Raw genomic sequence first — 26,496 nt, forward strand, 5'->3', positions numbered from 1 at the left:
ACACACTCCCCTCCTGCTGCTGTCAAACCAGCTCAATGTCTTCTTTCATCCCTACACCTGCAGGCGCCCTCTTTGTCTGCTTCATCTTCTCCTTAGCCAGTTTACGGGACCCTACCTGTGGTGAAGCCCCTCTTTCATACCTGCGAGTCCTGCTGTTTTAAAGAGCCGCTTGTTTCCGCAGGTTTATGCTTAATCAGGCGGATGGGGCCGTGATTAAGGGTTAAGTCTAACCCTAACACGCCACAAAGCTCTTTCATCTTCTTCCACAGTGTGCAATTTGGGGAAAACGCAGCGACAGGTCTGTCGGTAAAGTTTACGAACCGCTCGTTTTTGGACCACCGTGCAGGTCACAACTGAACAGAATCTGGCACTATGATTTTTTTTTTTTTTTTTAATTACTAATGCAGGTAAACTCCACATCAGCACCCCCGGGCGGCCCCCGCTCTCTCACCAGATCGCTATGCGCTCCCTCGGGTACTCCAGCCGCTCGATGCAGCCCAGGTAGTGCTGCAGGCTGTGCGCCGCGTTCCGAGCCAGGATCGCGATCATAACCTTCGGCGGCAGCACCGGCGACTCGGGCTTCACCTGCTCCTGCACCAGCGTCACCAGTTCGGACGCGGCGCCGGCCACCAGGGCGGCCAGCACGGCCCACAGCTCAGCGACACCCGCGGCTCCGACCACCCGCATCTTTACCCCAGGATTCAGCTGTGAGTCAAGCCGGAGTCCTTCAGACTGAGAGAAAGAGGCAGAGGAAGAGGAGAGGAGTGAGAGACCCGTGGAAAGGTGGGACAGAGAGGCAGGGTGGGCGTGGAGGTCTCTACCTCTGTTACCCCTCCTACGGTCAGTGGCGGTTCTTGTTTGAATCCCACCCGGGGAAAGCCCCCATGTACAGTAAAGCCCACTGTGTGTGCAATAGATCAGATTTTAGTGTTGAGGGTGAAACATTTAGACATTACTCAATGTTAAGTCTACAGTTAAGGCCAAAAAGTGTTCACGTCATTGCAAAATTACATCTAAAAAGTTTTTTTAATCAGTCAAGAATCAATTCATCTGACTGTTCTTTGTAGCATGCTAGATATAAAATTGCCACTATAAAAACTAAAGTCACAAAACTGGTGAAAAAAACAAACAAAAACAAAAACAACTAGAACTTGGAAACTCCACTTTCAATTGGTATGAGGCCTGTACAGGATGTTTTTCTTCGACAATGTTACAACATGTTGTTTTGTCATTTAGTGCTTTTATTGGTTTCTTTTCCTGTTTTTTTCTCTCCTGTAAAACACATCCTTTGTCTTGTTTTCATTAATTGTCCTTTTACTCATCCGGAGTACTTCTTTCCATCTCCACACCCTGACTTTGTTGAGCATTTTGAATGTTGCATAAGTGGAGAGTATGAAATCATCACATTGACAGGCTGTTGTACTATTCGACTGCCCCTAGTTTTAATTCCTCACAGCAACACAAGATGGGCAGAAAAATTTCCAACCACAGCTTACTTCTTCATATTTGCTTCCAGGGATCTAAATTTCCATGTAAGCATTCAAAGCTATGTCATAATGTCATAGGCGTCATGAATTTTTTCAATAATAAATAAAAATTATTAAATAAATAAAAAATAAAGTCTAACTAACATCACAACAAAACAGAAACATCCCAGACACCCCCCCCCCCCCCCCCCCCCCAAAATCTGAAATTCACTTTTCCACCTGTGGGTGGAGTCTTCTGTCCCCATACTTGGATCTCCTGCTCTAGAACTTGGCATCTATGCTCAACATATTACTATAATATTATAGTGTTCCCTCTTATAGAATTACTGCTGCCTTCCAGCAACCTCTTTTAATTATAGGAGCCTAACAACGGGCTCAGACAGACGGGCAAAGCTAGCTTGCTTTACTGTCTTGACTTCATTGTGTTTATTTAAGTTGGGCTCTCTGCCACTCTGTAATGTTTTCCCTTCCCTGGGGTAATGACAGCATTCTCCCATGTCTTTGGGTGCCCTTAGTGTGGGTAAGTTGTCAGCTCCCTCTAGTGCCCCCCCAAAGATATTAGCATTCTGATGCACAGAAACATCAAGGAAATGACCAAAACATGCTGTCCTGATCCTGCAGCACCTGCACCAAGAGCGTTCTAACAACTCCGAGCTTTAAGTGTTTGACACACACAGGTTTTTTATTCCTGTCGTAACCACAGGGCATCTGGCTGAGCAGTTGTGACTGGTGGAAGCTGTCCATGCTGTGACTTGCTCCAGTGGATGTTAACAGAGCGAACCTCTTTGGCTGAAGCTCTGGTCAAACAGAACTGAGAGTGTTTAGTTTTTCATTAACAAGTAAGCGCATCTGAATAAAACCCCAAAACAAAATTTCCTCCCCCCCCCCCACTTTTTTTTTTCCAACTCATGTTAGTCATTTTATTTTGCGCTCTGCGTAAAAACAGCCTCACCCTCCTGGCCCAGCGTCAGACCTCTGCAGTGAGGCTGGGTTTTCATTTTTCAGATGGTTCAAACTCCCTGTTCTGTCGTAGCGGAACATCTGCTCAGTAATTTTGGTCGTGTTCTTGACACGTAGCCATTTGTCTTCCTAAGAGCTGATCTGCGGCTGAGAGACACAGCAGAGCTTTCTCGTCTGTTTCAGTCATGTTTGGGATAAATGTATGTTTCAAGAGGTGCCAAGTTTTTTTGTTCGGTAAACTGTGGTTTCAGACAAGGCTGGGCTTAAATCACCAAGTTCTTTCTCCATTGTGGCTCCTAATAGTAGGGTAAATCCTTTAATGAATAAGGTCAGTAAATACAAAAATGTGTCACTGGAAACAAACAAATGGAGAAATATGTATTCCAGTTTGTGGATAAGAAGCTTAAAATTGTGGATATTTTAGATAAAAGTAATTCCTTGAAAGATTAACTTAAGCTTTTTGTTACATTCATGAGGCAGAAACAAACAACCACATTTTCAGAGTATTTGATTAGGATTTTAGATGACACACTATTGAAGAGTAAAACATTATTCTGAGGAAAGACAATTACAAAAAGTTTTTAGTTTTAAAAGCTCCTAGCTCCTGTTACTCTGATACACTAAAATAAAAATTCAGTGCAACTACTTACCTTCAGACAGCATCAGTTTGCAGAAAAATCCAACAATATACAGTAAAAAAACAAACAAAAACTGGCATGCAAATACAGAGGAAGCGATAAGAAAAGACAAAGGAACCAGATGAAGTAATCAGAAAATATGTGGTACGAGGAAGAAGAAAATTAGAAAAATTGAAGAATCATTTGCACAGAGAGAGCTGAACTAAGACTCGGTAGACTAGAAACCACTGGGAAAAGACTAACAGAGTACGAAATCTAAATGCACTACAAACACCACGCCACTGAGAAACTATACACAAAGGAATGGACTAATACGGCAACATCTTGCTAACAATAATGAACACAGAGAAATGAACTAGTTAAGGGAAAACACAGACACAATAAAAGCCCAAACACACAAAGATGACAACACTGCAAGAGAGCGCTAACTAGGAAAGCTGCCAAAAGGTCCATTGGTAACTCTGGAAGGTCTGCAGAGATCCTCTGCTCATGTGGAAGTACCTGAAAAACAAAAAGTTAGTTGTGCAGTTCACAGATTTAGCTAATATAAAAGTGTGTCAAGAAGGAAGCCACTGCTGGGAAGAAAGCCTTCAGGAGCTCTGGAGTTTGCCACAAGCCATGTAGGGAAGACAGTAAAGATGTGGAAGAACATTCTTCGGTCAGATGAAGCTAAAATGTAACTTTTGGACATATATGCAACAAAAAAGAAGCAAAACAAAAAATTTTGCAACTGCAAGCCACACTACATATCCTGTCCCCATAGTGAAATAACGTTGTTCCCCTTTAACAGACTCCATGCCTCCAGCGTGAAATCGTTTCTCAATAACCGAGGGAACAGACTCTCTGTACGGAGCAAAGTGTTGAACAAGGGGCTGGTTTTTGACAGGCTAATGCCACACTTTGCATTCATTTATTTATGAACGAAAAATGCAAACCATAAATCATTTCCTTTTCACATCACAAGTATCCATCTCAGGTTGATGCCCCCATAGGCTAGTAATAGACAACACAGTCAGATCTCTGAGGGCGTCGTTGGACCAGCAGGTGGTGCTCTTGTGTTGCACTTGTTGCCTCCCCTGATGTGTGCACACCCACACACACACACACTCACCCCCACAAACACAGACAACAATTCTTCAGAAGAAGCAGATTTCCCATGTGTTGAGTAAGAAAGCTCCTGCTCCTGCTCCTGAGTCCCCTCAGAACTACAACTCCAAACTGCGACTGCTTACTCAGCTCACGTAAACTTGGCAGGCTGCTGAGAAACAAAAGTGTACGAACATCCGTCACTCAGGCGGTCAGGCCAGTGTTTTCAGTCCTGTTGGTCCCTCAGTGGAGCGACGCAGGGGATCCCAGCGCAGTTCAGCCCTCACGCCGGCATGGTGACATTAGGTCACCGTGCCTAATGTTGAGATGGTTGCATGGATACATTCAACAATTAGCGTCCTGCAGTTTATGTAGGTCACTTGTTGTGGGTGAGCAACATGAATCTAAATGTATGTAATCCCACCTTATTTCCCCCACCCCCTTCTCTTCTTAAGAGCTGCTCTGCAAATATAATCCAGAATATGGATCTACTGCATAAATAGGAGGGGGAAGAAAGAGCAGAGTCTGCTGATGTAAGGGAATAATGTAAAAGGATGGGAGATAATATTTCACAGGACAAGCAAGGGGGAAAATAGAGCTGGTTGTGCAGCTAGGTGGGTTTACAGCCAGTGTAGGTATTCCAAAGCGGGTATTAGGGAACTGCTGCAGAGAGCTGAGACAGTGAGCAAAAGGCCTGTGGGGCGTCCAGGCAGGAAGCCAGCCAGTGCCTCTCACAGTTGACTCATAATGGCTACGTGGGCAAAGTCTGCCTGCACACACACACACACGCACACACACATATGGACGCAAATTTGCCGTGCAATATCTATGGTTTCTATTTCTTTTCAAGCACAATAAAAGAAGATTTTGACAGGTTTACATGTAAAGATTTAATCCAAACTGCTTGAAAGAGCTGTGCGTTTTATGGTGAAGATACATCTGGACAAAACTGCTTATTCTAAATGTTTTCTGTCACGTTTGTAAGTAGAAAAAAATTCAAATGAGAGCAAAAACAAAATTCTGTAAAAAAAACAAAAAAAAAACAAAACAGCCATGGCTACCATGATTGGTTTTCTTTGCCAAAGAAAGCTCACTACTTCTAACCCGTTTCCTCTTAATGAGAATTCATACAATCTGCTGGAGGGCATAGCTGCTGTTCTGGTAGCCCAATGACATCACACAGTGTCTTCCCACTGCCTTGTTTTGTCTGGCAATCACTTTGTTTTAATAGGAAATATATGGTATTCACTGAGATCCCTGTTTAGAGTGCTGGCTTAAAGTGTTTTTCTAATGTTTCATCTGGCTTATCAAAGGTTTTCCAGAACACTGTGTAAATGTGTGTTTAAACATAATAACCTGAAATTATCTGTGAATTCGATGTTCTCGTGTACTCCGCTCACAGGTACAGAAATGTACACAAATTATAGGAATGCCTTTGGAAAATTTAGTGGAAGAGAATTACAAATGTCGATTGCCTGTTGTGCTCTTCCAGCTGGAACAAAAAACTGGTGTGGACGCTGTCCACTGACTACAGCTCCACTTTGAATCCCATCATTTCATAAATATGAACACGCAGCTCCAACAATCTGGCCAGGATTCAGCTGTAAAGTTTGACAAGGGTTGAATTATCATGATTAGATGGCTTGGAAAGGAGTGTGCACTGTCATCCCACAAGAAACTCAATATGAAACTGTATGAAATCAAATAACAGGCTGATAAAAACTTAGCTTGTCAAACGTGTTCCTACTGCTGCTGTTCAAAACACGCCAGTTACATTGATTTTGAGTCATTTTCACACAAATATTCCTGAAACCTTAGCCCTAAAACACATAGCAGCCAAGAACATGTTGTTCCTCTTCCAATGCTCTCTTCTCACACACATACATTACACTCACAAAGCAGGGAGGAGAGAGCTTTTTTTTTATTGGTACTTGCGTCAGTGTGGAAAGAACATTTTCTTGCCCATATTCCTGTCTGAGGTTAACGGTCAACATCCGTCTCTTCCTCCCTCCTTCCCTGCCTCATTCCCACTCCTCCGAACACCTCCTCTTAATTTCTCGCTCCAGCCTCCTTTGAGCACTTTTATATTTCTCCGTGTGGGAGATCATGACTGCCAGCGCCGGCCCACAGAGACCCCTTTCTCTTTTCTGATTCGCTCACTGGTTGCTGATCATAACCCTAAATGCCCCTGCCAGTGAGTCATGCGAGGTAAAGAAAGAGTTTGTGTGCATCGTGTGTCGCACAGAGGCAGCAGGGAGCAGCTATTACAGAAACACACTTCAAGCTTTTTTAACTCGCTGAAAGCATTGTGGGATCTGGTCTCACTGGGAGCGCGTTGGGCTAAACATCAGAGCAGATATTGATTCAGAACTTCAATATGTTTTACAGTACTACATCATGTGGCTATTTATATGTATATAAAAAAGCTCAGTTGACGACAGAACTGTAAACAGAAATCACTTTTTCATTATGAAAGCATTCAATCAATGAGGCTGCATTTTGATACAATAAAAAGGGGGAATTATTACTTCAAAAACCAAAGACAGTTTAAATATTTTAACCAAGCACGGCACGGCGCTTGGAAAAAAGTTGCAGAGTCAAATTCAATTGAATAGTTAATGCTGGGCGTCCTTACACGAGTCAGAGTGAGAAATTTACAATCAATTTTTTCTCATTAAAACTGAATAGCACAATGGGACAATGAACATTAAAATAGAAATCCTACCAGATAACTGGGAAGTAATTTGTATTGGTATGAAAAAATATCCCTAAACTATTCAAACATTTGTTGGAGAAAATGTAGTACAGAAATTGCGTCTCATATGTTCACACTTTGACCAAACTCAAAAATAATAGAATACTAGATTAATGTTTTTGCTTCACTACATTATGAAGCCAAAAGTGGCAAAGCTCAGGGTAATACCTAAAATACTTGAAGGCTCAGGCAGGGAATCCCTGTTGTGATTGTATCTTAACATTGTTTTTAACTGGAAAATAACACCTTCAAATAGGTCATTTAACAGAAACCATCCAGTTGTTAGAAAAGGTGGCATTATTGGAATGATGAGCATCATTATATCCTTGATTTTCCAGAGTGAAGTGGCCTAAGGAAACAAAACAACATTCTTCAGAGAATGGTCACGTAATCGATGGAAAAAGAAAGAAAAAGTAGCTAAAATCAAAACATTTGTTTTCAGTACTTAAAAGATCATTTGGATTCTAATCAAGGTGCAACATTTTGTCTTCCTAGTGGGAAATTTTATAGACATAAGGAGGAAAAAAGGACTACCTTATCCAGCCTTGATTTCAGCTGCAGTTCAGGTATTTGCTGGTGATGTAATGCTCTGGACTGGAGGATATTTATTTTTTGGCCTCTTGGCATGAACCGAGCAACATTTAAACACTACATACTACCACAGTGTTGCTGCTGACCATGTCCACCTCTGACTATTATACCCATCTGTACTTACTGAAATGCAGTGTCGGTATTTCACCAGCAGGGGGTATTACACAGCCTTGCAGCTTTAAAGCACTCCTTTTCACGTCACACGTCTGGAAAAGTGACTTCACACTTTTTAGTTCGCTCTAGGTATAAAAAACATAAATAAAGACACCATTCAGAGCGCCTACATTTTTATCTTTAATTAAAAAAAAAACGTATTCAAAAATAATACAACAGGACGTATCCAGCAAAGATGGTTAAAAATAATAACAACAATAATAATAAAAAAAAAAACAGATCTGTGTTTCAACAACAACCACAAATTCTCCCTTTAAGTTCCTCAAAATTGTTGTCGCTGCAATGTTCATGAAAGTGTGTGAATACTGACTGGATCAGAAATAAGCTCTATGGGTACCTCTGATTTATGCACATGATAATCTGGTGAAACAAATACGATATTGTAATGTGTGTGTGTGTGGTGGAGTGTGTGTGAGACAGCCGTCTTCCACACTGAAATAAGGAAAATGAGTTTCTCTTTGTTAAATAAAACAACTCTTGTGTGTTTTTGTGTGTATAAGAGAGGATTCGTATAAAGGAGGAGTGATTGTGCTGAGACACAGACTAAATTTTGGAGCTTCATTTTGCCGACGATTATGACATACTATGATGGACGTCAAGAACAAAAACGGCTGGAAACAAACATTTAAAGAAGGATAAATTTAACTGAATAAGTGACTGTGGCATAGAGTGAAAACAAAAATAAAAACAAAACAAAAAAAAACAACAGGTCCTTGACTTAAAAAGGAAGGAGTAGTTTAGGAGATTCTAAACTACTAGCTCCCTCCATACTCTCTCATATTAAAATATCCCATATTTCTCCCTCTTTTATCTCCCACCCTCACCCTTTCAGTCCATGGACAAGGCGAGCCCGACTGAAGGTAGTCAGGTGATAAAGTCCAGCACCATCCTCTACTCCCTTGGGCTTTATTTTCTCTACTCCGTGTGTTTTTCAGTCCTCAACACACCAACGACAACTCTAATCTTCGATGGATATCAACACCCAGAAGTCCCGACTGCGTGGGTTTATATATTTAGGGTCAGGCCACAGAGGAGGACACGGACAGATGAGGACGGACAGGTGAAGGAAATATCTGCTTGACCCGACAGGTCCGGCGACGATCTCTCCATCGTCTCTCCCTCAACCTGAAGGGATGAGGTGCTGAGTGCTGCAGTCCGTGACGAAGCTTGTCTTTGTCCCATTCTATTTTGTTTTGCACTTAAAGTATCACTGCCATATGCTCAGAAAACTCCCCCCCCTGCCCTACACACACCAATAGTGTCCCGTCACACTGTAAAACACTGATTAAACTTTCTCTTTCACTTTCAGGCACACATAAACACACGCTACCGGTTTCACACACACTCGACGAGGCTGTCCATGGGGGGAATCGGGGAGGGGGTCGAGTCCGTGGGGGCTGGTGTGCTATGTCCCGTCTTCCTCCTCCTCCGAACAGTAGTCTCGCCCCTAAAAACACAGCCAAACAGATGAAATAGAGGGTGAATACCCCACGTTTAATGACTCTGAACGGTCTGCACCTGTTACTTCAGTCACATTCAAATAAACATCTATTGCTGGAACAGGAGATGCAGAATGAGATAGTGAAGTGCTGACAGGTGGCTTGTTCTGCTGTTTGGTTTCTTTCATGAAGGTGAGGAGCTGACGGCTGCGCTGCTCCCTTCAAAGCGCCTCCAACAGCCTCGTCTCTCTTCCGAACGGCGCTGGGTTTCAGCTCGGAGGCTGCGGCGTCATAAACAAAGCCTCTGCCTGCAAGACTTTCATTGCAGAATTTCTGTCCACAGCTACTCTAATGTAAAAGATAAAACTGTCCCTCGTCGTTCCTGGTAAACTGATGTGGCATTCAGGTCACCTAACTGTGAACAGATGTTTTTATTTCAACTCCCCAACACGTGGGAACATCTGGGATTTCTCCACCATCTGACCCTGATGTCCACTTTACAGAAAATTCAGTGATCGCTGCAGTTAAAACTGCTTATTTGCATGTTTGCCCATTTGAATCCCATTCTTTTGCATAAGAACAACCTGCTTAGGTTAATATAAAGTCAAATGTGCAATAAATGCAAAACAACTCAAAATTGCATTAGTAGCGTTTAATAGTCATCCTCAGGTGTAGTTAACTGGTTTTGGAAGCGAGCGCCATGCAAATAACACCAAAGCATCTTCTGAGGACCACTTCCAATAACGAGAAAAATATCTCCACAGTATAATGCCGCCAACACAGTGTTTCCAGTGGGGAAAGTTCAGGCTCGAATGTGGAGTTTTAATTCCCACATTCCCCAAACATAGATGAAAAAGCTACATTTTGGTTTGATCTAACTAGAACACCCTCTTAAACGTGTTTTTGCTTTCTTTTTCACACTTCTTCCATAAAGGCCAGAGCTGTGAAATGTACTGTATGACCAATCGCTGTCCTGTCAGAAGATTAAATTACACATAAGTGGCGTGTTGCTTTACTTAGAGGCTTTGAAGTAAAGAATAATGGTTAGAAATGTACATTTTTATTTGTAAAATGTTTTAAAAGCTACATAGTATTTCCTGCTTCATCATTAATATGCACTCTTTGTGTTTGGCTGATAAAAAAGGATAAAGAATCAAAATATAAAATGTGATTCTTGGTTATATTTTGACATGTTAAAAGCTCAGAGGGTGTAAATACTTTTGGAAGTTGCAGTAGCTGTATGCGTTCAGGTCCACCAGCCACTCATTGGAGCAACAAAATGACTTAGAATTAGATATGTTCTTCCAAATAATTAACACAAATTATTATTGTCCAATATTACTTTATTTTACACCTTTCTGTTTAAAATGTACGCACAGCACATAAGCTGATTTGGAAAAGACGCAAAGTATTATGGGATTTCAGGCTCGACTTGACAATTCAGATGTGATCTATGAGCTGAAAGTCAAAGATAAAAAGCAGCTGAGCAGGCCGCCTGCAGGTTTGCCCTGGTGCTTCTCTCCTAATGTTGCTACAATCTCAAATAACAGGAACCAGCTAAAATGTGGTCCATTGTTGCCTGACTGGCACTTTTGTCTTCTGGTAAACATACCAGCTTGGACAACTTGGTGACGTAAAGCAGAGTTTAAAGTATTAAAATTACCCAAGGCTACATTTGTCTGTGCTGTTAGCCAGAGTTCCTACCCTGTTTTATTTTATCTTGATTTGTTGGTGATAAGATGTGTTGTTTCTGGATTCCTTCCAGATACACCTGACATTCAGCCAATCGTCATATGACAATGAGCAGATTGTTGGACGCCGTCGAAAGATGCTCACTTGTACTTGCCACAATAAATGACAAAATTACATCCTTGTGATCAAAGGTAAACCTTAAGGGGTTTTCATACTCTGGTGTGCAGAGATGTTTATTTCCTTGTGCAGTAAATGTTTTTATTATCATACAGTTCAGAGGCAATATAGTGACAGTGACATTTACTTTCACCCAAGATGAGTAAGAAGTCCTTAATTTTGTAATTCTTTCAATCCAGCAACATAGTCCTATGTTAAAAAACTCAAGAGGGGAATTTTTTTTATTATTATTATTTCGACTGCATTTCTTTAATAAAGTTAAAAAAACAAACTTAAAAACAGTTTTTATAAAATAAGGTAAGGAGGATGGAAAAGCAGGTTAAAAAAATCTCATAAGAAAACAGAGTGCCATCTTGGAATAATTGGGTTACATAATCTAAACACCAACCGGTGGAAATGTAGTCTTTCTTGTACGATCACCACCTATTTAAGCATGTGGAGTTCGCCAAGCTGTCCTGGAACTGCGCGTTTGGGCCACATGAGACAAAGATGGACGTTTTCAGGAACAGACAAACATCCAAGATAATCTAATGTAAAACAAAGGATGCATAAGTGGAAAAGCAGCTCATGTTCAGTATGGTGATGCTGTGTGGCTGTTACTCTTTAAAAGGCCCTAGGAAGTGTATAAGGGTGGACTGCATCATAAACTCTTTGAAAATACCAGGACAATTAAATAAAAATGAGGTGGACTCTGCAAATAAACTAAAAGGGAGGTAATCATTGGATTGTTTTAGGAGGACAATGATCCAAAAGACATGGCGGGAACAATGTTTCACCAGGTACATAATCAATCTTCTTCCATGGCCATCTCACTCCCAAGATTCAAGACTGAAATCCTATAAAAAACAACCTTTTAGGTCTGGAGATCTGAAGAGAAAAGAGCATATTAAGAGATCTGGACTTTATTTCAGCTTCTGACCCCTCAACTAACCCCTCAACTTGTATTGCCTACTGGATGAGTTTACATGGATGATTACGAAGTTGACTAAACGGGTGGTAATAGCAGCACAAGCAGCATCAACAGCCATTTCATTATAGTTTAACTAATTTGTAAAATCTGTTTTTATCTTTTACAAAAGGAAAACATTTTTCTATAAAATATACAAATCTACTGTAACTCTTCCAATGCTTCTTACATATTTTTTTCCAGGGGTATTGATAAATGTGGCTGGCTCAATATTTTCTACTAAAGCAGCACAATAAATTGAATCACAGTTGTCATCGCAAATATTTATGTGTGAAAAAACTAAATTACAGCGTGTGTGTGTGTAGGCCAAAAAGTTTCGAACACCATTCATTCAGACGTTGCATTTAAATACTATATTTGCTTTAAAAAAATGGCGTAGAAAACAGGATCAGTGTTTGGTCACATCAGCGGTTGGATTTTGGCAAAGTTCCTAGGTTTTATAAACCTATACAGAAACACAGATTGGAGAGAAGCATCTCATTTTGTGCAGACAAGTCTCGCTTTGGGTGGTGACTCATATTGCGTTAAAACCCCATCTCCGCTGAGAAAATAACTACTTAAGTGAGGACTTTAAACGTTGCAGAACTTTTTCATAATGCAAGAAAGTGAAGCAAAAAGAAAAAAGCCTCGTTGCATAATAAGGTATGCTTCAAGCACTTTGTGAAGCTGAGGAGAACTGCTGAGTCGATCATTTAGTCTTTGTAGGGGAAGAGCTGCTTTTGCACACAATAATTTTGTTTAAATGTTGAAACCAGATTTTTATATACACTGTAATAAAACATAACTTTATTTCCTCACTGTCAAACTTAATGTCTCCTATTTTGGGTCATCCAGGAATACCTATTATTACTATAGAATCACTGTTTTACTACCATCCAAATTCAGAGCTTCCTTGTGTGGAATCATGGAAAAAATTCAAGATATCTGGAAGAGAACTGTGGACGTCTCCGAGTTTTGTTCATCTGTGGGGACACTTTCCAGATAAAGTGTCCATGTTCATCTGCTCAAACAATTAGTCTGAACGGCATGTGAATGTCCAGCCATCATACAGCTAATGAAAAGAGTTAGTTTTGGAGCGAAATGGGCATTTAGCAAATAAATTAAAACAACGCTAGTAATTCTGACCCAAAACGTTTATTCAGACAGTGAGGAAAAAGAGGTTGTGTCTCTGTTTAATGGTGTATGTAAACATCTGGTTTCAACTGTAGAGAAGAATGGGACCTTTGAGATGTGTGCACAACCTTTACCATTTGACAACGTGATACTCGTCTCTCAAGAAATAATGTGAATCTCTTTATATTTGGCTGCAAGCATAAAAATGATTCAGAGCAGGGAGTAAAAATAAAAATGAGTCATTACTTGTTGCACCGTGTCATTCAAGTAGCTGGCAAAAAGGAACAAGTGTTCATAAAATGCAGTGATTACCTTTCCTTCTGCTTCAGCTCGTACCAAGAATAACAATGTGGACTAATAAATGTCTTTGTTTATTTTTAATTTTGTCCCTTTTAATTTCGAAAACCAGCTGTGACTTTTTAAATGATGTTAAATGTATTTTCTACTTCCATCAAACCAACCCCCCCCCCCCCCGGGCCACTAATGAAGACACACACGCACACACACCCCCACGGGCCTCACCTTTTCAATTTTCTCATCCAGCATCCTGAAAAATTCCTGCTGGCTCTCTGACGTGTGAATGCTGAGCGAGACAGAGAAAGGGAGGGAGAGGAAGTCGGAGGATGGAGATGAGGAGGAGGAGGAGAAAGGAGGCAACAAATACATCATGAGAATTTTCCGTTACACACCTCCCTAACCCGAACCCCCCACAGAGAACAAACACAGATGAACACTCTCTGCAGTGTGAGAAATTGTCTGTTTAGGACTCTACAAATGATTTTAAATAATAATTCAATAAAAAAAAAATATCAAAACGGTCCTTGAAAGGACAAAGAGTCCAACACGTAGCTGCCATTATTCACACGGAGCCTGAGGTGGACGGCCAAACTGCTTTGCAAAAGCCAGACGCTTCAGATTGTTTACTTACAGGAGTCACGCTGTGAAGGAGGTGACAGTTTAATAAAGGGTCAGCTCGGCCCAGTAATGAACCAATGAATGCGCTCAACTTTTGTCAACAACTGCAGCTACTCTTACGTCTTAAGGTTGGCAAAAGATGTAAACTATTACAAGCATCTCAGCCTGAAATGTTCTCATAGAGGGAGAGAAATTTCCTTAAGCTAAAATATTGACGACATTAAAATAACTAAAGCTATTTTATCTAATTTAATTAAAACATGGGATCATTGTGACATTGTTGCATTTGACAAGATTCATGTTAGCCCATATTTTCCCAAACTCCAAGGTTCAAAAGTTAGTCTTTATTTTTAATTTTGAAGTATGTATTGCTACAGTCAGCAGTGGTTCAGATGGAAGAACTAAGGATAAGGATATGTGTACCAATGCTTGCATGCATGTATGTAGGTTAGCATACATAGAGGTTCGCATTAATGTATGCATGGATGAACAGATAGATAATGGACAAAGATTAGAGGGTGAGTGGACAGATTCAACTTCAGAACAATGGAATACAACATGAAGTCTAAAAATGTATGCAGACATACTGTATTATCTTTTCCACAACAATTTTTTGTAAAAACTTTCACTTAAAACACCCAATTACTTTGTAATATCATGAGTGAACTCTCCCTTCAACAGTTGTTTGAGTGCTACTTACACTCCACAGGCCCCTCAGAAGAATAACAAATAAAAACCTGGATGCTTAAGCCATCATATTGGCATCACACAGTAGGACAGCTTCTTCCTGTGATAATTTATGCTGTTTTCTCCTTTAATCCATCACTCACTATGATTGACTATGTAAATGTATCCAGTTTATTTAACAAAGTGTCTCTGAAGCAGCTCGAAGGGCTGCTGCCGTCCACTTACTTAGATTTGATGTTTGTTGCAGCCGCCTCTTTCTGCTGTTTGCCCCTGTACTCCACATTGCTCTTCTCCTGAGAACAAACGCACACAGATGCCATTAGTTTTCATTATCAGCAGACAGAACAGATTCCAAACACAACGACGGGTATCAGCAGAGCGGCCACGCTGCTGACAAATCAAAAACCTGAATGACTGAGCTGCGCCCTCACCCAGTTGCTGCAGGACATGGGTCACAGACATAATGCATGAGCATCTAATAAACCCGTTTCTCAGTGCTGATCAAGGTCAGCTCTAGTCAATCTTTCTGCAGCCATGTTCAGGTCAGCGCGGAGGTTAGTGTTGACAACCCAGAAAGGTTTAGAAGATACAACTTTTGTCTTTTGTTTATCCTGACATTGTCTCTATTGTAACTTTCAAATTTTGCCGCTTTAAGGTGACTGAGCAACATAGGGCTGTCTGTGGAATGAAAATCATGCATGGATTTAAAAAAGAAAAAGTACAAGTAAAAATCTGAAACGTGTGGTGTGTGCATTTATCCCCCACAAGTCTTTATTTTGTAAAACCACCTTTTGCAGCAACTGCAGCTGCAGGAGAAATTTTCAAAACATTGCCACAGATTCCTACTGGGAATTAGGTCTGTACTTTAGCTAGGCTATTTGAACACATAAATATGAGTTGATAATAGACCCTTCCATTGCAGCGCAACCTGAGCTGTGGATCTCTGCAGCTCCTCCCGAGTTAACAGGAGCCTAATGTTCTTTGTCTGACCTTTTAATGTAGGTGAGCTATCATGGCTTGGTATGCTTGCAGTTGTGCCACTCTCTTTTCATTTTGAGATGTTAGAACAGTGCTCCATGAGATATGTCAAACAACTTCATTCCTTAGTCTTCTTGATGCTGTTTGTTTCCTTCTATAACAAACCTTTGTTTTAAAATATATAGGCTAGGGAATCCATGCAATACAATATGCTTTTGGAACAACAAATTACACTTCAGTTAAAAACAAAAAAGAAAGGAAAGGGACTTTCGAAGCTTGCAAAAACACATTTCCGCCAATTCTTGGAAAAGTTTGACTTTAGTAAATCAAATCAATGAATGAACCGAGCATAGTGTTGGAGCAGCATAATAATAGTGTTAAAGCTTGTCTTCTGCTTATAACCTTGTGTTTTTATGAAACAGTGTGATCCTCGCTGCTGTTTTACAATCAAGATTTATTATGCTTCTCACTGTTTTAACAATGGCCAGGACGCCACTATGTCCACTTACAGGAAAAAAAGAAACAACCTGTTCTTGTATTCTCTCACCATCATAATGTTCAGGCCTTCTGTGACCTGAGGAGGAAGTGGATTTATTCAGAGATAATGTGCCTCAGCTTATAAATTATTTACACCGTCAGGTAAGACATAGTGGCAGTAAAATCATTTATGAGGTTTTAGAGCAAAGTGACTTCATAAAACTCCTCTGATGTGTTTAAAACCTAAAGATTTTTGCAGCGGCGGCCTGGAAACCAACCATGCGCTCAGCCTACACATTCCACACACGCCAGACTGTTGTCTCCACCTGCTTGTGAGGAACCTTTCTGTTTGCCTCTGTGTATTTTTTTTGTGTGCTTGTGCTAAAAGAGAGTGTGTGTGTGCTGCACACAGACAGAGAGAGCTGCCTTTGGACACAAACGCAGGCCTGTTGGCTGGAGCTGATGAGCTGTCAGAGGAAGGTTTGAGTGTGTGCGGATGACAGGCTGTCAGTGGACTGGCTGCTGTATTTTGTGTTTGTGTGTGTGTGTGTGTGTGTGCCCGTCTCTCACCAGATTCTCCTGGTTGCGTACGTTCACCCGGTTTTCATCCCCTCTCATGTACTTCACCTCTTCCACTCCCTTCATCTTGTATTCATCTGAGAACAGAAGAGTTGGCATGATTAAAGGAGGGGGAATTAACAATTACATGTATTTATGAGGAGTTACCCAGAGATGAAACGTCAAGCACATTCCTTTCATTCGCGTTTTGACAAATTTTGAGAGAAAAGATGGGGGGGAGGAAACGTCCTTTTCTGCATCGTCACTGCATTATATTATCAAGGCTGGTCATTATTCTATTGATTTTTAGCCACATGTGGTCGATGGCAATGTGAGAACAGAACCTGATGCGACATTTCATAATATGCATGACAGTCGAGGCGGAAGTACAGTTAGATGGGACATTGCTTTACCATTGGAGCATTAGAAATATAGAAGCAGCAACATAGAAACAGAAGGAGGAAATACCAGAGAAGACAGAAGAGAAAAGGAGAGAGGGTGATGATAAGGAGGAGGGAGATGGGGAGGATTAGAGACCAGATGAACAGCTTCTTGGCTACATGGACAGCTTAGACGGCTAAGACAGTTAGGAGGAGCTCAGTAGAGACGAGAGCTTTAAGACTTCATTGAAGATGACACGCCTCACACACCGCCGTCCATCCCTCCTACCAACAGCAACTATTTAGGATAAGACAGATATTTTACATTGTCTTACTGACCATTTTGAAATTGTATTTGTGTTAAATTGTCAACGAATGCATAAACTAATGTCATTTGTACACACTGTAAGTCCAAGTGCTTTCCCAGAAGGAAAGTAAAAATATAATTAAGACTAAATACCACGGTATAGTGGTGAAAATGGAGTATTACATAAGGACAAAAACAACAAAAATGGCTAAAACATGACATAAGTGAAAAGACAATTGCCTTTACTGCAAAGATTTAAGCCATTACTTCAATAGCAACACAAGCCAGATTACAGTTTGCAAATGCACACAGAAACAAAGTCTGAAGACATGTCCTGTTGTCTGATAAAACTAGCATTGATAGGTTTTGCCATAATCGCCATAGTTACATGTGAAGGAAATGGACGAAAGCCCAAGAACACCATCCAATTATGAAGCATGGAGGAGGCAGTATTATATTTGCAGGTGTTTTGTTGAAGGAGGGACTGGTGCACATCAAGAAAATATGGCATCATTAGGTAAGACCATTATGTGGAAAGATTGAAGCAACATCTTAAGAGCTACAAGAGCTAAGAGCTTAAGAGTTACAAAGTGGCTTAAAAACAACAGAATCAATGTTTTGGTAGCCATCACAAAGTCCAGACATCAGCCTCCCTGGAAAATTTGTAGGAAGAACTAAAACGGCATGGAAACCTAAGTGAATTACATCAGTTTAATCAGGAGAAATGGGCCAAATATTCAGCAAAGTATTGAGGGAAGTTCATAGAAGGATACCCAAAACCTATCCAAGTCGTACAGTTTAAACTTCTGGCTAAAAAAGTAAAATAAAAAAAATATACATCTCAAAAATGTCTCTGTTATTTAACAATAAGAAATAGTTTTTGTAACCGTAACTGAACATAAACTGGGACAGTTTAGCAGCATTTTGCAGGAATATTTATTTGGTTTATGTAAATATCTGGTTTCACCTGATGAAAATATGCACCTTAAGCGAGTATTTTGAATAAACAAAAAACAAAAAAACAATTTGCCTAGACTTTACATTTTTAATTTTGCACAGTGGTGCAGTTGGTAGAACTGTTGCCTTGCAGCAAGAAGGTCCTGTGTTCGATTCCTGGCCCGGGATCTTTCTGCATGGAGTTTTGCATGTTCTCCCTGTGCATGCGTGGGTTCTCTCCGGGTACTCCGGCTTCCTCCCGCAGTCCAAAAACATGACTGTTAGGTTAATTGGTCTCTCTAAATTCTCCCTGTGTGTGTGTGTGATCGTTTGTCCTGTCTGTCTCTGTGTTGCTCTGCGACAGACTGGCGACCTGTCCAGGTTGACCCCACCTCTCGCCCAAAACGTTTGGTGGAGATAGGCACCAGCACCCCTCCTGACCCCACTAGTAACAAGGGTGTTAGAAAATGGGTGGATGGATGGATACATTTTTAACCAATTCTGCATAAGAAATGGTACACATTACAGCAAATATGTAGAAGTTGGTAAATATTTAATTGTAATTCATAATAAAAAAAATGCATTTCATTTATAATAGAGTCAACAAACTCAAGAATGAGCTGACCACCACCAGCACTGAAATTATCAGCTGAATGCCTGCTTGTCTTTTAAGGTAACCGCTGACAGTGATAAAACCCATAAAGAGCAGCAACACCTGATTTTATCTGTTCCACATCTTGTTTCTCTGCCCTCACTATCAGCAGCGACTCTGTTCCTGTCTGTGTTTATATCTGCGTGTCCCTTTGTACCCAGCTGAAGCTCTCCCTCCCCTCTGCTCACGCTCCTCCTGTACCTTGATCACCTGTGTGTCTTGCATTCGAGCACAATCACACGCCTTCCAACAAGTACGTCACTGCAGAGCCTAACGGCGGCCCGCGGTTAACCAACAAATCATCTGTTCAAGAACGTGGTGTTGGGAAGCGGCGCTACTCCTCTGCTGTTTATGCCAGGAATGTAAACGAGTTTCAGCAAAGCCGCTCCTGTCTGAACATGCCACCGTTCACAAACGGTTCCTTAACGCAACGCAGGCTCACCGAGGCTGGATGTGCTCGGTAAACACATGGCACATCACAGCGCTGCAGCAGGAAGCAGAATTAAGAGCCGCTTCCTCTGCTCTCCGGTATGGCACTACAACCGTATACACTGATGTCAAGCTGTGTAAGCTGTCAATTAGGGTGGATACAGCAGGCAGGGAAATTAGCAGCTCTAGGCCACAGAGATGGATCTAAATGTACATTTGCACATAGCGGTTATGAGAAATGCCATTTTATGATGCTGGATTTGCCTGAATATTCTCTCCCTGTTCAAGTATCCTGGCTAAGCCTAACGTGATGAATATAGAAAGATCAAAGTGGCCCAGCTTACACCATCACAGACTTCAGTTTAGATAGGAGCAAAAAAAAAAGGGTGAGTTGCATTTGTGTGTGTGCGTGTGGGGGTGGGTGTGGGTGTGTGTGTGTGTGTGTGGCCGTCCTTGTCAAAAGAAATGACACGGGTGTTTCGTCACGTCGTTGCCGGGGCTCGCTTTTGGGTGGGAGGGAAACGAAAAGCCGTCAGAGAGGAGAGAGAGAAAGAGAGGGAGAGGGAGATGAAAGGACTATTTCGAGAAGCTGAGGTTTTGTGATGTGGACATCTTTCTCGTCTCTGATTAGAGAGCAGGGATCTGCGCTGACCTTAAGGACCCGTTGCGAGTGCACGACGGATGTGTCTGTGGGACTGTTTCAGAGTCAGAATGCCTCCGAATCTGAATGTCGCTGCATCTGAGTGTCTGCGCAGCTCGTGAGTCATTTAAATGGCCTTATTTGGCCATGTCTGCTCTCACAGCCCGGCCTGTCCTGTGGCTATGTCACTCTGTCCTTCCTGCCGAGCGTCCTCCCTCCCAACCCAACTGGCTGCAAGCCATTGGCAGCCTGGCATCAACATTTACACCTGAGCTGAAATCAAAAATCACGCACATCAAACGGTCATCAGCAATGAAACAAAATCAGAGCGGGTTTATTGTGGCGGACGTGAAATGACAAAAGTGGAAGTTTAAACTATTAAACCAGCTGTGACATATTTACAAACGTAAATCTTATCCCATTGTGTTGCATCTGCAAAGTTATGGTCTTATCCAAGATCACATAAAAAAATTTATTATTTATTTGTATTCATATAGAACAGCCGGCATATTGGACTGGCTGAGAGGCTTAGGTGCTGTAAAAAAGAACAACTCTAAATAAATTTAGTTAAATAAATGGACACATATCAATGTGTATACAAATATATATGACATATTAATGCACATAATTTAAATTGATCATTCACATACCAACGGACGCTTTTAATGTGATTCTGGTACACAACTGACAAGAATTGGTAAACAAAGTTTTACTTTGAATGTTATAAAATTTAATGAGTGTGTTTCAGCTGCTCTCCGTCTGGCTCTTTGCAACACAGAAAACCACGTGAGCAGGTCATATGGCACAGATGGTTAAAATGCTGCAACAGTCTCACTTTTCACTGTATTTATGATTTTAAAAAGGACTGAAACGTGTTCAACTGTTAGAGGAAACCCATAATTAAGTAAAAATAATCTGCACAGCTGCCTTTAATATAGCTCAGTGAGTTATGCAAGTACAATCACAGAACCGGAAAATTTAAGCTAAACAACAGCTAAAAAAATTGCTTAGATTTTACTTACTTTACAATAAGGTAGAACATGTAGTATGAATTGGGCTGCATAGATGATAAGGGGGAACTGAATATCCTGAATCAGAGACAGGAGCTCTTTCTAAGGAGCCGTTCTGCAGGAGAAGTGCTGTAGACAAACAGAGGGCATCGGCATTGACTTGAGGCAGGGCTGTAATTTGACCCGATGCTTTCAAAAGCCATGAAATCAAATGTGACTGCACAAGAGATCAAATTGCAATCATTATCACAATATTAACTTGCGGAATATCAAAATCACTAAGGACTGCTTGGATGCGACATTTGGTAGCCTATTACGTTTCAATCCTGTGCATTCAGGCTGTGTGCTTGGATTTTATAACCAGCAAGTTGGAGGGATGAACTCTCACTGCCCTTGATGGCAACACCTAATATAGATTTTAGTGGCCTGTGGAGACGCAACATTACACTCACATGTTTTCCTGATATCATGCAACCGGACACGGCACAAATCGTAATGGGACTTGCTCTTTTAAATGCTTCTCCAGTGAGAACATTTTCCAGATCATTTTGAAATACATAATGGCGGCAAAGAGTTTGGCTGAGGACGGAACGAAGAACAAAATTTGAGCTAGTTCTGCTGTAATATGTACGTACATGTGAGGCTGTAGGGATTAGTAACAGATCCCCGATCACTATTTGACTCACTTTTTTAATAGATGCAACCAGTGCAAGCGTGGGGAAGAAAAAAACTGTTTAGGAGTTATGTAGTTATACAGCTACTGTTATCTGTCTTTTATTAAAGACTAATGATATATGTTGAACCTTCACCTTCTGCTGGACACATTTTATATCCATCATAAGTTGTTTTTTGCTTAAGAATGAAGTATATTCTAATATTAATGGGGCTGTATTGATTTTAGATAAATGTTTGGCATATTTACAAGGATTACACGGACTATGACTAAATGGTGGGCTATTGTAATAACATAAAAGTTCAGGGGCATTTAATTGCCGTTAGATGTTTGAGAAGAAGTCGTAATGTAATGTGTTATCGTTACGACATACTTCCTCTTTAACTTACAAAGATACCTGTACGGTGCAACACAAGTAATTCATAACAACATTCAACAGTGTGCATATAGTCAACATTTGTTCAGCTTCTTATTAGTCATATCTGTAGTCCAGAAGATAAACATATTAAATGTGTGTAGTTTCTTTAAACTGAGCAGTTTATTTCCTGCCCAGTCAGACCTTGTGGCCTCCCATTTCCACTGAAAATGAGCGATGTACCACTTTCACCTCCTTGTGATGGATTTGCTTACCAGAGAAGCAACTTTTGACCTTTTTAGGTCTTCTGCACGTTTTTTTTTTCCATTTCTGTGCACTGCCCTGTAAAGAACTTGTTTTTAATAGGCCAGAAATGTAGATGTTTGCTGTGAGTTGAAGACATTATTTAGGCCTAATAACTCAGAACTGACACATAGGAGTTCCTAAAAAATAAGATAGTGAAGCATATGCATCTTGCTTCTATGGTGACTCAGAAATGACTTTAATATTTGTAATGGCTGTGATTTTGTTTAGAAGTCAAAACAGAAAAGATACCTTCATTTTATTTAATATGCTAGAAAAAGGCATTTTCTTTACTCCATGGGTGCAAAATATTCCACTTCAGGTTTAGATTTATCGAACTGTTTGGGATTTTATACATAGTTTAAGAACCGTCTGAATGGGAACCTTATTAGAAAAATAAAAGTTAAGAAATCAAAGTTGGGCAAAATGGAAATCAACAGTTCAAGTCTCAAAGAAAGAATTGGGGCGCCTCCTCTAATCAGAATACATAAACTGTCAAAAAACTATAAACTAGACATTATATTGCCTATTGCACAATTAAAAATATTTACATTTCTAGGTATATTTGAAAAAAATATAGAAATTAAATTTTAAGGGCTGGGAAGTTATTGTCCTTTTCTCCCCACATTGAGACGTTTTACTCCTTTAAGACCAGAGTTGGAGACTAAAAATGAAGGGCAAGGGGTGAAATCATAGAGGTCTGTTGACAGTTTTCTGATGCATGGTTTAAATAACAGTGAAATGTGTATGCTGAATGTCTGTCTGAATGTTTGGATGCTGCATCATGCAATCTAGCAAACACATGCAGCACATTATAGCGTTATCTGCTCTCAGATCTCCTCTCCCTGTGATTATTCCCCAGATCAACAGCTTGATGCCGAGGAGGGAGAGTGTTGCTATTTTTCCTCGCTGTTTGTGTAATGGAGCTCTGCCTTTTTCCGGTTATTGTGTGGGAGCAGCTAATAGGGCTGGGGGTTGGGGAAGGCGGGTGGTTTAAGGCTAGGCTGGAGTCTGGATGGACAAGTCCAAATATCTGGGATGCACTCGCACCGAAATCTGCTGGTGCGCGTTTCAGTGTGAGAAAGAAGAAGAGGGTAACTAAACACGCCGACGTACGGCACACACACTCACCGACACGCAGGCCACTAGGGGGTAAATTTATGAGAGTAAGCGAGACGGACTGTCTGACCAGGGGCTATCAGTCTTTTCCACCTCAGTTATGAGAAGTGAAACGAACGCAGCGAGGAAGCTGGAGAAGGGTGGAGGGATTGAGAGGTAAAAGATGACATGAGGTAGATAAGAAGAAATAAGGGAACTTAAAAAAACAGATTTTAAAAGAGCTAGGAATCAATCATGCTACTCATCAAGTCACACATCCACTGTATGCAAATACATGTAGACAAGTCCAAACAGTAGTCTGCCCCATCCACAGCTACTCCACATTCCACTTTAATCAAAAGACAGCAGAAAGGGGACGGGACAGGCTGGGAGGAAATGGGAGGAAGGGATGTGAAAGGACACAAGGTTTTGACCTAATGTTGCACAAGAGACGAGAGGAAAAGAGCCGCGCAGAAGAAAAGCGGGGAGATGAACGCAGGAAAAGAGGGAGGAGGGAGATGGGGGTCATGGAGACCCAAAATAGACAGAGTGGCAGAGAGAAAGAGGAAGAGACGAACGAGGCTTGGAGCAGGGGGAAGGAAAGGAGGCGATCTGAAAGTGGCTGGAAAGTTTCGAGGAGAGAGAAAACGATGAGCATCAATACATGTCGGTCTCCTTTCCTCTCTCAAGGAAATTACCCTCCTCGGACTGCCTCCCTCTCATTCTCTGGCTCGTTTTGTTGCTCTAATAAAAAATCAAAAGAGAGAAGAGTGTAGAAATCTCCGGGGTGAAAAGAGGGGAACGTGTCTGAGAGAGAGTAGAAGGATGGGAAAGGAGCAGAAAGTCAACGGGAGGTGGAAGGGAAGAGCGGAAAGGGGGTCAAAGGAAAACCATGAGAGACGATGAAGATGGTGGTAGGGGGGTCTCCTATGGATCATCTGCCACAATTCATCCAACTGTGTCGCTCCTAATTCTTAATCTCTGCTAATCCTACGACAGCCATTATCTCTTTTTCATTCCAGTCCCTTATTACATCACAGCTGGCTGCATGCAATTAAAGATAGAGCTGCAGCCGTCACTAATGAACCTCGGGCCGGTTTTCCTTTAGACCCATCACATAATTAAAGTAGGAGGTCTTTCCCTGGATCATTCATGGTTCAAACTCAAATCTCCACCAACAACCCTTGTAACTGTGTGGAAAAACAAAAATATTAAATGACTGAGAAACCCTAAAAAAGGTCAACCTCTACCGACCTATTTTTAGAGAAACAAACACCCTTTGCCAGTTTCTACCCAAATTCAAGCCCTTCTGGTTTCCATTTAAACAAACCGTCTCGTGGCCAGCTTCTTAAACCACTACATAACAGCACACATCATAGTTAGGTCATCTGAGAATATAGAAATATTCAGATCTCAGGTGCACATTTAATTTTCTGCATTAGATTTTATAATACACCCAGTTTCCATTGAGTGTCAGTCTAGTTTCCTTCAGTATTAAAATCTAAGATTAATATGTGACGGACATGGAATCTTCCAAACTGAAGAGGAGCAAGAAGAATTGAGCAACATATTCCACAGGAAAATTTCAAACGTTTTTACAAAAACACTCTGATTCCAAAATATTTGAAGGAAAATGGGGCTTTACTCTGAACTTGTCACCCTTAGATGCATGTATGACGACAAAGCTCCTGAGCTTTGTCGGCTCCTTTTTGTTACCTAAAAACCTCTGTTGGCAAGAAAAGATTAAAAACACTTTTAACATGACGAGGTTCTGTCTTCACTTACTAACTTATATTAAAAGAAGAACTGGAATTTGCAGGGTGGAATTTGCAGCTTCTGGCCTGATCAGAAATATGTAATTTGTTTAAAAATGTTTAATTGTTATGAAACATGTTTTAGTTTCATTATGTTAAAATTGTTACAGCATACATAGTTTCCTAACTTTTTACCCAGCCTCACTTTAGAGCAGACTCAAAGTTATCTCTCCATCCAGTTTAGTGCTGAAATATTAATCTCCAGCGTCGCTCTTATCAACAACATTTCACCCTCTGGGTACTTCCTCTCTCCTATATGAGCAGTAAACACAGAACACTAATAAAACTACAGTTGTTGATACTGATATTTTCCAAACCAGAGTACCCAGCTCTGCCAGACGGCTCTGCGGGTTCAGAGCGAGGCCACGGGTCTGCGCTGAACTCAGCTGTGGAGTGAGACGGAGTTGCGGGCATCGTCTCGACAGCCAGGAGTAAAACTGACCAGAGTAGAGGTCTCCGTTGCTGTAGGCCTTCCCGCGTCCCTCCTCATCGTTGGGCACGGCCGACACCTGCTTGGCCGAGGTGCAGCCCATGACCTCACTGTCTGAAACTTCTCCTCATCGCACTCGCACCTGGATGGGGCAGAGAGCAGAGATTTACAATCACAAAACACACAATAAAATGCATGTCAATGTAGAACTGGGTGGAGAAAGCAGAAGTTTTCTATATTTGAGAAAACTGTACACACGTAACCTTTATTACCTCTCTGTCTGTTAACAAACCTAACTAAACCAAAAGTATTTCTATTTCCTACATGTCAAAATAAGAGAGAATTTGTATTAATTTCATCAAATTCAGAAGATTACATTATAAACTTGGAAAAAAAAACAAATGGTGACATCATAACTTTGGAAGATTCTGATAATTCACACAATTTGAGTTAAGTGACGGTACAGTATGTGGATGTATTTTACACACCGCCTCCTTATGTGACATCACTGGAATAATCAACGCAAATCAGTCATAATATTAAAAATAATAACTGCTGACCTCCATACGTCTCATTAAATTTTCCAGATGCTTGAAGATGCCACATTAGACTGTAGACCAGAGTAAACAGATAAGAATATCAATCATACAGTTGAGGAACGAGATCAATCCCAGAAGAAAATTAAACAGCTTTGTGAAGATGCGGCCGAAAAGACGGCAAGAAGTGTCATTATCCGCAGTAAAGCAACGGTTTTCCTAGAAGCAGCATTCAGCTT

At 41.0% G+C, this 26,496-nt stretch overlaps 2 protein-coding genes across 3 annotated transcripts in view; both read right to left on the reverse strand.

Moving 5' to 3' along the window:
- Positions 1-4,158, reverse strand: part of colgalt2b (collagen beta(1-O)galactosyltransferase 2b) — a 32,948-nt gene extending 28,790 nt beyond the window's left edge. Inside the window, exons 1-2 of the mRNA XM_032571444.1 lie at positions 3,515-4,158; positions 452-732 (exon numbers count right to left, since the gene is read on the reverse strand). Coding sequence (XP_032427335.1) covers positions 452-732; positions 3,515-3,538 — 305 coding nt within the window. The 5' untranslated portion in view covers positions 3,539-4,158. The remainder of the gene's footprint in view (positions 1-451; positions 733-3,514) is intronic.
- Positions 4,159-7,791: 3,633 nt separating this feature from the next.
- LOC116725414 (uncharacterized protein C1orf21 homolog) overlaps positions 7,792-26,496 on the reverse strand; it is a 33,455-nt gene continuing 14,750 nt past the window's right edge. For both annotated transcript variants that reach the window (XM_032571446.1, XM_032571445.1), the window contains exons 2-6: positions 25,734-25,863; positions 16,707-16,792; positions 14,907-14,974; positions 13,602-13,662; positions 7,792-9,138 (exon numbers count right to left, since the gene is read on the reverse strand). In XM_032571446.1, coding sequence (XP_032427337.1) covers positions 9,097-9,138; positions 13,602-13,662; positions 14,907-14,974; positions 16,707-16,792; positions 25,734-25,824 — 348 coding nt within the window. In that variant the 5' untranslated portion in view covers positions 25,825-25,863 and the 3' untranslated portion in view covers positions 7,792-9,096. The remainder of the gene's footprint in view (positions 9,139-13,601; positions 13,663-14,906; positions 14,975-16,706; positions 16,793-25,733; positions 25,864-26,496) is intronic.

The sequence above is a fragment of the Xiphophorus hellerii genome, chromosome 9, assembly GCF_003331165.1.
Source record: "Xiphophorus hellerii strain 12219 chromosome 9, Xiphophorus_hellerii-4.1, whole genome shotgun sequence".
Taxonomy (NCBI): domain Eukaryota; kingdom Metazoa; phylum Chordata; class Actinopteri; order Cyprinodontiformes; family Poeciliidae; genus Xiphophorus; species Xiphophorus hellerii.